This window comes from Danio rerio, chromosome 13 (assembly GCF_052040795.2).
Source record: "Danio rerio strain M-AB ecotype USA chromosome 13, GRCz13ab, whole genome shotgun sequence".
NCBI lineage: Eukaryota > Metazoa > Chordata > Actinopteri > Cypriniformes > Danionidae > Danio > Danio rerio.
The window spans coordinates 875790-887500 of NC_141033.1; the positions used below are offsets into that span (position 1 = coordinate 875790).

At 38.0% G+C, this 11711-nt stretch overlaps 1 protein-coding gene across 6 annotated transcripts in view; it reads left to right on the plus strand.

The window, feature by feature from the left end:
* pcsk2 (proprotein convertase subtilisin/kexin type 2) overlaps positions 1 to 11711 on the plus strand; it is a 69216-nt gene that overhangs the window by 41415 nt on the left and 16090 nt on the right. For all 6 annotated transcript variants that reach the window (XR_015504874.1, XR_015504875.1, XR_015504876.1 and 3 more), the window contains 2 exon segments: positions 3942 to 4157; positions 7792 to 7892. Coding sequence is in view for 1 of the 6 variants with exons in the window: in NM_001142266.1 (NP_001135738.1) it covers positions 3942 to 4157; positions 7792 to 7892 (317 nt within the window). In the remaining 5 variants the exon portion in view is untranslated.

The following is an 11711-nucleotide window of genomic DNA, read 5'->3' on the forward strand; positions in this document are numbered from 1 at the left end:
ACCTTCTTCTGGATGCGTTCAAGAAGGACATATATCTGAAATGTACAGCAAAAATATAGACTAAGTAACATATTTCAGAATTTCACAGCGCCCTCTAGTGTTTTTTTCATCTAAACGTACAACAACATATACCCTAAGTAACGTTTTTCATATCGCAAGAATGTAGACAGCACCCTCTAGTGGGTGTTTTATCTGAAACTAAATGTACACAGCGCCCTCTAGTGGATTTGTCACTTGAAATGTGCCACAAAACATACCTCAAGTAACGTACAGAATTTCAGTATTGCAAATATGTAGATAGTGCCCTCTAGTGGATTTGTCGTCTGAAACTTGCAAAAAACGTACCTCAACTAACTTTTTAACAGTTGCAAAAAAGTAAACAGTCCCTCTAGTGGATTTGTCATCTGAAATGTGCAACAAAACATACCCTAAGTAACGTATTTCAGATTCACGGAAATGTAGACAGCGCCCTCTGGTGGATTTGTCATCTGAAATGTGCAACTAATCATACACGGAGCAATGTATTTTACATTTGACAAAAATGTAGGCTGAGGTATGTGTTTCTAATGAGCCTGAGCTGGCATAATCCCTGTCCAGAATCTCAGGCTCTTCCAGCGCTGTTCTCTAACAGATGTCAGCTCTGCACAGTGTTGTAGCTGCTCGCTGAACCTGTCATTTAGTGCACATCCTCTGTCCACCACTCATGTCTCCACAGATCGCCTGGGCTAATATGTATAAATGGTGCCGAGCTGAGCAGGATTCATGAGGCGGCTCCACTTGTCAAGGCCAGTAATATCAGTGTGTTTTCAGCAGGCCTTTGCTATTGAAATCAGCTAAGACAGAAATAGCAGTGGGTGAAGGCTTCAAGTATGCATTATCTTTTTTGTTGTTGATGTCTTTTAAGAGCAGCCTTTTATTATCACAGCTTCAGTATCAGTCAGGAGCTGCTCTCTTTCTGTGAATCTTTGGCCATATATAGTGTAAATACAGATCGGGCACTTATTGTAATGTGCAATTCACACTATTAACAACTATCAAATCATTAACTAAGACTTTTAGCTCAATTAGCTATTAATTCGCTGTTTATTAATAGTTAGTAAGGTAGTTTGGTTTAGGTATTGGTATTACTTATGTAGATACTTCATAAGTGCTAATAAACAGTTAATATATGAATATTAGACAGGTAATAAGCCAGTAGTAAATGGTATGAATTATTATTTAAACTAAAGTGTTACCCAGATCGAACACTAGTCACTTATGGCAGGTTTCCATTGAGTGGTACAGTACAGCATTTCCAATGTAGAAAGTTTACCAATGGTGGGCGTTTGTGGATAAATGTTCATTACTAATATTTCTATGAACATGATAACTGCAGATCAATGATAGTGTGAAATAGCCTAGTGTAACGTCTGTGATTATATAAAATAAATAAATAAATAAATGCAACTTATTATGAACACACACAGACCCTTTCAGTCTCCGAAATGTCATCAAGTACAGAAAAACTACACACAGCAGACATTTAGTCCTTAGTTGGGTAAATGCGTTGTACGCCACAAAAGATGAATTACTATAGTTGTTGTGTTACGGTAGGAACCATATAATCACCACAACACATTGATTACTATAGTTGCAGTGTTACCATAGCAACTGTACAATCCCCACAACAGATTAAATACTATAGTTGTTGTGTTACCGTAGCAACCGTATAATCGTCACAACAGATTAATTACTATAGTGCTTGTGTTACCATAGCAACCGTTGAATCACCACAACACATTAATTACTCTAGTTGTTGTGTTACCATAGCAACCGTATAATCACTGCAACACATTAACTACTACAGTTGTTGTGCTACCATAGCAACTGTAGAATCGCCATAACAGAATAATTACTATAGGGTTTGTGTTACCATAACAACTGTAGAATCGGCATAACAGAATAATTACTATAGGGTTTGTGTTACCATAACAACCATAGAATCACAACAGCAAATTAATTACTATAATTGTTGTTACCATAGCAAACGTAAAATCCCTACAACAGATTAATTATTGTAGTTATTGTGTTACCATAGCAACTGTCTAATCCCCACAACACATTTTTTACTACAGTTGCTGTGTTACCATAGCAACTGTAGAATCACCACAACAAATTAATTACTATTGTTGTTACCATAGCAACCATAGAATCACTACAACATATTAGTTACTGTAGTTATTGTGTTACCGTAGCAACTGTTTAATCACCACAGCACATTATTTACTATAGTTGCTGTTACCATAGCAACTGTAGAATCCCCACAACAGATTAATTACTATAGTTGCTGTGTTACCATAGCAACTGTAGAATCCCCACAACAGATTAATTACTATAGTTGCTGTGTTACCATAGCAACCGTGCAATCATGATAACAGATTAATTCAAGTACTCTACTATAGTACGGTTGAAATACTACAGTCCTTTTTTCATATGGGAAAGCTTTGATGTTGACATAGTCTAGTTTGTTGTGTATTAAAGACGAGGTGTGTAAGTGTGAATTTACTGTATTACACAGTTGAGATTTGATTGCACATATTAGCAAACTGCATCAGTTTTATGAGCCTCTTGACAAGGAAAATTATTCGCCAAATACTGTTGTGCTAGTGTTAGCATCAACTAAATGAGTCATGATAAAATAACTCTCAGATTTGAGGATACAAACTCAATATTCAGAGATGTAACTCATAAAATAATAAGTCGTGATCTTATTTTCTGATTTGTTTACGCCAGCGAGTGCTGAAGCCCAGGGGTCTGGGAGAACCGTAATCGGCCCTCGATATGTTAGCATGGTAAATCACCACGTACTGTTCAAATCACAATAATCAAGCCCTCTTTTAAGGTCACGATTGCACTGTTCAGATCTCCTGGCGTCAGGTGCCTGCCGATTTAAAACCCGAAGAAAAGAGCGCTCCTGCATTCAGCTAAAAGCATTAAATTATATGTTCAGATGAGAAGCTTAAACACAATGGCTGCGGCTGCTGAATCACCGCCTGTAAAAGGTCTCGAGACGCCTCTGTGATGCTGTGTGAGTGTAATCTGTATGATGACTGGTGTGTGTGTGCACGAGCGTGTTTTTGTGACATATCAGGACGCAAATGTGTCATGACATAGGTATTGTAATTTAAAACGTTTAAACATACCTAATGGGTCTTTTGTCATTCAAAAATTACCCGCTCAGAAAATTATTGTTGTTTTGGATTGTCTACAGAACAAACCACTGCTGTCCAATCACTTGCCTATTTACTCTAACTTGCCTAGTTAACCTATTTAAGCCTATAAAATGCACTTTAAGCTGAATACTAGTATCTTAACATGGCTGTGACACAGGTATTACAATGATATGATGAATTATGAGGACACTGCCTATGTGGCCATTTTTCTAAAGGCTTATGAATCATATAGAAGAAAAAACTCCACACCGTTTTTTATGAGGTGTAAGTTAGAGGTAAGTGTAACCCTGCTGATCCTACGCCGGCCGACAAGCTCCGAGTTGGTATCGAACCGGCAACCTTCCGTGTGGGAGTTGGTTGCTCCAACAAGGAGGCTAAAGACCATGACCTCTAGCATCTGTCGTTAGAGCATCTTTAGAGGTCAGGGGAGTGAGGTTTACCTGCACAGCACTTAATAGCTGGCGTCCGTTACATAAGGCAACACAAAATATTGTCTAAAGAGTATAAAAACAATCATAACCTATATAATGTACTGGTTTTAGTGATTATGACAGTATGACATGGATATGATCAAGGTATTAAAATGCTGAGGTGGTTAAACGTGTGGAAAAATCATACGTAATGGGGTGTTTCGACATTTAAAATTTGGCCCCTTAAACTGGACCTGATTTGGACCAAATACAATTACTTCAGCCTTCTCATTTAAAAGTGTGTGTGTGTGTTTGACAGGGTCGTGGTGGGAAAGGCAGCATCTACGTTTGGGCTTCTGGAGACGGCGGCAGCTATGATGACTGTAACTGTGATGGATACGCCTCCAGCATGTGGACCATATCCATCAACTCGGCCATCAATGATGGACGCACGGCGCTCTATGATGAGAGCTGCTCCTCCACCCTCGCCTCCACCTTCAGCAACGGCCGCAAGAGAAACCCTGAAGCTGGCGTGGTGAGTGTCTGTGTGTGTGTGTGTGTGTGTGTATATCCAGTGGTGTAAAATACTCAAATGAATTGAGCAGATCTTCTCAGCAATTGTAATTTACTAAGTAGTTTTAAACGTGTGTACTGTTCCTTTGAGTACATTTTTAGTGCTTTCTCAGTCATTTTAATACACTACTTTCCTTTAACCTGCAGTCACTACTTTTTTTTTCTTGTCAATGGGCTTAAGTACAGGGTCTCAGAAATAAAGATACGCGAGCTGTCACTGGGGTGGTGCCATTTCAAAAGGTACACATTTTTACTTAAAGGGTCCATACTGGTACCTCAGACATAAATTAGTACCTACAAAATTTATGAGGAACACTTTTGTACTTTTTAGCTGCTAATATGTACCCTTGAGGTGTTAATATGGACCTTTTAGGTACAAATTTGAATCTTTTGAAAGGAACCACCCCAGTGACAGCTCGCAGGAAAGATCAGCCACTCTATCCTAAATAATAATAATTTTGCATCATAAGGATCTGTTTCAAGACATGTTTGGAAAGTGTCCAAGAAGATGTCCAAAATCTTTACACACAATCACCCAGTTTAGACTGCATGAGAGGATGAAGAATGTTTACGGTATGATGACTGAAATGGCCTTATATAACTGAATGCATTACAGAATGTTACGTTTACACACACACACATGCAAAAATTGCATGTAAATGCATCAGCCTTTCACAGCGTGATACTACTCACTACTCTTGAGTGTAAAAGCAACCCAAGCTCATTCTGAAAATGTAGCCCCGCAGACGTTCCTGGAGACCACGATTTACGTGGCCGAAGGTACGTATGGCTGCATTTAGTTTTTTCAAGCAAAAACTAAGGGGTGGAGGGCTTTCCTGCCGCAACCAGTTTGTCCGGTTAGCTCGTCGTGTTATGTTGGCGGAGCGGAGGCCCGAAGGAGGAGTCCGGGGTTCGAGTCCGGGGAAAAGCGGTTCCAGAAATCAGGTGACAAATAACAGAATCCAAAAAATAAAGCGAACGAGTTCATAACGGGGCGAGAATGCGGTGAAATCCAAAAATGCGGTCAAAATCAGCTGAGGGCTTTTCTTTTTCTGGACGGCTTTTGTAAATCGTCGCTTGGGTTTAGGGATGGAATAGGAGGAGGGAGGCTGGGTCGGTCAATTGGCCGGCCGCCCAGTCAATCGTTCAGTCATTCAGTCAGTCCGGCGGCTTTTTGCGTGAGAACGGCACGCGCTCCCGAGAGGCGTTCGAATCGCGCACAGTGACCTCTCGTGAAAACAAAAACTCCACAAATACGTACCTCCTGGGACGTCTTTTCTTGCGTATGATTTTTCAGATCGCTTTTCACCATTGTGTGTATCCTGTATACCTTACATTATGAGGACCCCACATTATACAAGTATAGCAATACCATAAAATTTTACCCTCGTAGGGAGATTTTTTTGCTGCTTATAAATGATATATTAATATAAATCAATATTTATGCTTATAAATCAGACATAATTAAGTATTTTAAAAATGTAAAATGCATATCTGCTGTCAGGGATGCATATAGGCAATGCAAGTTTATTTATATGGCTCATTTCATACACAAACTCAAAGTAATTGAAAGTGCTTTACACAAACAAGAACAAGAGAAGGGCTTCACGGTGGCACAGGGTAGCACAAGTGCCACAAAGAAGGTCGCTGGTTTGAGCTCCTGCTGGGTCAGTTGGTGTTTCTGTGTGGAGTTTGCATGTTCTGCTCTGGTTTTCCAGCAAGTCCAAACACAGTGTAGTGTATGTGTGTAAATGAGTGTGTATGGATGTTTCCAAGTGATGGGTTGAAGTTGGAAGGGCATCCGCTGTGTATAACACATGCTGAATAAGTTGGTGGTTCATTCCGCTGTCACAACCCCAGATTGATAAAGGAACTAAGCTGACAAGAAAATGAATGAATGAATGAATGAATGAATGAATAAGAGAAACAAAATACAAGTATATAAATAAAAACAACAAAGAATATAGATGATTAAATATGTGATAAAGATTATATATATATATATATATATATATATATATATATATATATATATATATATATACACACACACACACACACACACACACACACACACACACACACACACACACACACACACACACACACACATATACATATATATATACCTCACAAGTCTCTGATTTAATTTAATTAATTATTAATTTATTTATTTAGGCATATACATTAGGTTCAATAGCCAAATCTGGAGCTTATCTAACAAAATAACTTACCATAATGGTCCAAAAATGTGTAACCCAAGTTTATATGTTAGGTAAATGTATTAAACAAAAATGTATAAATAGCAAAAATCAAGGTAAACATAAAATATATAAAATTTTGCATGCATTTAAAGGTATTATCCTTTCTAATATATTATTTCAATAAACGTATCTGTTTAATAAATCTGTTTTGTTCAAACGCACCAAAATACATCACCTATATTCACTGAGAAATGCATAAGAATATTCATTTTCAAAATGGGAGCTACTCATTTATGCTGAGCCCTATATACAGTATGTGTGTGTGTCGGGCAGAAAAGTTTGTAAACCCCTCCTCTGAAGCATCTTTTTCAATAGCACTCTTTCAGTTTTCTAGTCTTCTGGCAGTGTGATAACACAGAGAGAGGCAGTGATAAAATGACAGAGTTAATAGTTTCAGCCGTTTTGTGTCTGAACAATGAGTGGAAATGGAAATGGAGTGAGCAATATCTGCGACTCTGAGAAAGATCTGAGATGAACACTGTGTTTAATCTGTCAGATTTGTTCAGTCAGGCTGATCCGGGTTACTGCGCTTCCAAATGTCATCACTAAACACTCACAACACACACCAACTCTACTTTATAATATCATTTAAAATGGAAAAATCGATGATATACAATTAGGGCTCTATCATACACCCGGCACAATTAGGTGCAAGAAGGGTTAGGCACGATTTATTGCTATTTTCAGACCAGCGCAACCCTAATTTTCATGTTTTGCGCCACGTTGTTTAAATAACTCACTCATTTGCGCTACTTTGCTGACTCGTGGGTGTGCTGGTCTATAAAGGAGGTGTGTTAAGGTGCATTGTTGACACGTTGCTATCTTGAGGAACTGAAGTAGACCGCACCATTGACCAACTGAAAACTGCTCCAGGGCAGTGCATGTTAGTTATGCGCCTATGCAGGTCCAAACGCTTAGACACTGCTGAATACACACAGGATGAACAGCAACACACAAATATGCCTCTGGTGGATTTACAGCAGCCACGAATAGCACGAAATTTGAGATCTGAAAAAGCGTACACAGCGGCCTCTGGTGGATTCACGAAAACAAAAACTGCAAAAAGGCATAGCTCCTGGGACACATTTGGGGCTCTCCATTAATGTATACAGGGGTACATATCCATAATGAGCCTGGGTTAGTATGTTTTGAATGGTAAGGATGGTGAGGATTCTTCCTTCCTGTTTGCATCATTGAATCCTGAAAACTGCATTAGAATATGAAGGGCATCCTTTACCTGCTGTTTACTGAAGTGTAATGAGCATGTCATTGACACTAATGTTTAATTAAGGGGTTCTCTCTCTCTCTTTCTCTATGTGTGTGTGTCTCCAGGCCACCACGGATCTGTATGGAAACTGCACGCTGCGTCACTCGGGCACATCTGCTGCGGCTCCTGAGGCTGCTGGCGTGTTTGCATTGGCGTTGGAGGCCAAGTACGTACACTTCTGTTTCCCAGCGCACAGCATTTATGATTTATAAAAACAATAAGGCATCTCGAGAAAACACAAACGATCAGCCAAGACGGTAGATCAGTGCTGACGAGCCGAGTGTCAAAATGTGGAAGCAGAAACACAGCTCTGCACTAAACTGCCTCGTCTCATGTATGATTGATGCGCTTTTCACACTGAAGCGGTGCGGATGCCAAAACCTGCACTGCTGTTCATCTGGAGGAGAAATGTGCACACAAATAAACATGCTGCATTATGATGTCTTATATCTCCTCCTAGACCATTCATACTACAACCTAACACCAAACCTCCAAACTAGTCTGACTCAGGCTGCTCTATCTTTTACAACTGATTTCACTTACAGTTCACCCAAAACTGACCCGGAAAATTTGGAAAACTTATAACTTTCACCACTTAAAGTTGAGCTCATTTTACTCAGACTACCAATCTACCAATCACTGATGACCTTTCAACCTAGCCACACCCTAGCAACCACTTATGGTACCTTAGCAACTGTCCTATAGACTTTCATTTTAAAAAAGCTGCCATTGACTATACATTGGACATACTAACGACATACTAATCATACTATAAACATGCTCATTCATACTAGAACCATGCTAACAACATGCTAGTATATGCTAGCTACATGCTAATTCATGCTAACAACAGGCTAATTCATACTAGAACCATGGAAATTTATGTTAGCAACTGCCTAGCAACCCCTCAGAACACTTTAGAAACTACCTAGCAACAACTTAGCAACCACTCAGAACACCTTAGCAACCACCTTGCAACCCCTTAGTAACCACTCAGAGTACCCTAGAAATGCCTTGGCAAACCACTTAGCAACCGTCAAGCAACACCTTAGCAACCACGCAGACCCCCATAGCAACCGCATAGCAACACTTTAGCAGCCACTTAGAAGACCTTAGCAACCACCTAGCAACACCTTAGCAACAACCTAAAACACCTTAGCAACCAACTATCAACACATTAGCAACCACCTAGCAACGCCTTATTTACTACCTGGAACACCCTAGCAATGCCTTAGCAACCAAAGAGCAACCACTCAGAACACCTTAGCAACTGCCTAGCAACGCCCTAACAAACAGTCAAAACACCCTAGCAATGCCCTCGAAACCACTCAGAACACCCTAGCAACCACCCAGCAACACCTTCGCAATGACTCAGAACACCCTAGTAACACTTTAGCAACCACTCAGAACACCCTAGAAACCGCCTAGCAACAACTAGGCAACCACTCTGAAGACCCTAGCAGCCACCTAGCAACACCTTAGCAACAACCTAAAACACCTTAGCAACCAACTATCAACACCTTAGCAACCACCTAGCAACGCCTTATTTACTACCTGGAACACCCTAGCAATGCCTTAGCAACCAAAGAGCAACCACTCAGAACACCTTAGCAACTGCCTAGCAACGCCCTAACAAAGACTCAGAACACCCTAGTAACACTTTAGCAACCACTCAGAACACCCTAGAAACCGCCTAGCAACAACTAAGCAACCACTCTGAAGACCCTAGCAGCCACCTAGCAACACCTTAGCAACCACTTAGAACACCCTAGCAACAACCTAGAATACCTTGGCAACAACCTAGAATAGCTTAGCAAACTACTTTTAACACCACTACCTGGAACACCCTAGCATTGCCTTAGCAACCGCAGAGCAACCACTCAGACACACACACACACACACACACACACACACACACACACACAAGAACTGATGATTTTCTTCTCAGTAGTATACGCTGAGATTGAGTTTTGGCATCATCACCGTGTATCGATGTTCATTTCTGAGAGTTTTCACTTGATACGACACACTTTCACTGGTTAATGAGGAATGAATCTGGCACATGCGCTGCTCATCAACTCATGAAAATAAATTGAAAGTCATTTTTGGCTTAAGTCAAAGATTACTCCTGTATTTCACTGTCTGCCAGGAGGAAAATCATATTTGGCCTGCGTCTGGTCCTGGAGACCCATTAGAAGTTTAGTACGCAGAGCTGACTCTCATCTCTCACGACAACCCTCCTGTTGTCTATAATTCAGTTCAATACACTGTTCATCCTTTGTGTCCGTCTTCCCTAAACCTCTAAAATAAAGCAGATACATTTAATGTCAATCTTCAAATCTGTATGAAGAAGCTGATCTTCATCACACGCAATGTTTGTGTGCCTCCTCAAAAGTGTGCAGTATTTCAGCAGTGTTCACTCAGTGGACAACACTACAGTAAATAAGGGTGTTAGTAGAGTAAAGTGTGTAGCAAGACTGTATTGATTATAAAAGGGTTAAATTGACCCAAAAGTCAAGCCTTTTACCCCAAACATGTCCATCCTTCATGAAAATAGAACAAGATTCATTTGTTTCTAGCTTTGGATTGTAGAATAAATCACCCAAACACCTGCTGTTAAAAAGTGGGCTTTCCTCTAAACTATTTACATACATTAGATTTTTTACATAAATTTAAATAACTATGCCCTTTTCTCTACAGTATATAATTTACGTAAATGTGCTTTATATTATTTACATAAAATATGTTATTTCTGCTAAATTATTTACATAAATTTTCTCTATATTATTTACATAAATTTCCGCTATATAATGTGATTAAGCAATAATTATGCAATTTTGAACTTTTCTGTATATTATTTACACAAATTATGTTCTTTTCTCTGTAATATTTGCATAGATTTTCTGTATATTATTTTCATTAATTATGCTCTTTCCTCTAAATTATTTACATGAATTTCCTCTGTAATATTTATATTAATTATGCTATTTTTTACGTCAATTTCCTTTATTATTTACATAAATTTCCTCTATATAATGTGATTATGCAATACTTATGCAAGCATGCACTTTCTTCTATATTATTTACAGAAATTATGTTCTTTCTGCTCTATTATTGACATAGATTGCATGCATTATTTACATATATTTTCTTTGTTACATTCATTTAATACATTTCCTCTTTATTAATAACTTAAATTATGCTCTTTTTACATAATTTCTTATAATCTATATAAATTATGCACTTTCCTTTTATATTTCTTTACCTAAATTTCTTCTAGATTATGCAATTATGCATTAATTATGTAATTACCCGCTATAATATTTACATAAATGATGCATTTTCCTCTATATTGTTTACATAAATTATGCACTTTCCAATGTATTATTTACAGAAATGATGCCTTTTACATAACTTTTGTTTATTATTCACATAAATAATGCACATACCTTTATATTATTTACATAAATTATTCACTTTCCACTATATTATTTACACAAAGGATGCACTTTCTTGTATATTATATCATAATTATGCTCTTTCCTCTTTATTAATTACATGAATTATGCTCTTTTTACTTAATTTCTAATAATCTATATAAATTATGCACTTTCTTTTATATTTTTTACCTAGATTTCTTCTAGATTATGCAATTATGCATTAATTATGCGATTTATACACGATTTATACACATGATTTACATAAATGATGTATTTTCCTCTATATTGTTTACATAAATTATGCACTTTCCTATGTATTAGTTTATTTTCCTATGTATATTATATCATAATTATGCCCTTTCCTCTTTATTAATTACATAAATTATGCTCTTTTTACGTAATTTCTACTAATCTATATGAATTATGCACTTTTATAGCTATTATTTACAGAAGTTATGCTCTTTTCTCCATATTATATAGTTTATAAACATTTAGATAAATATACACTTTCCTCTGTTTTTACATAAGTAGTATAGATTCATACC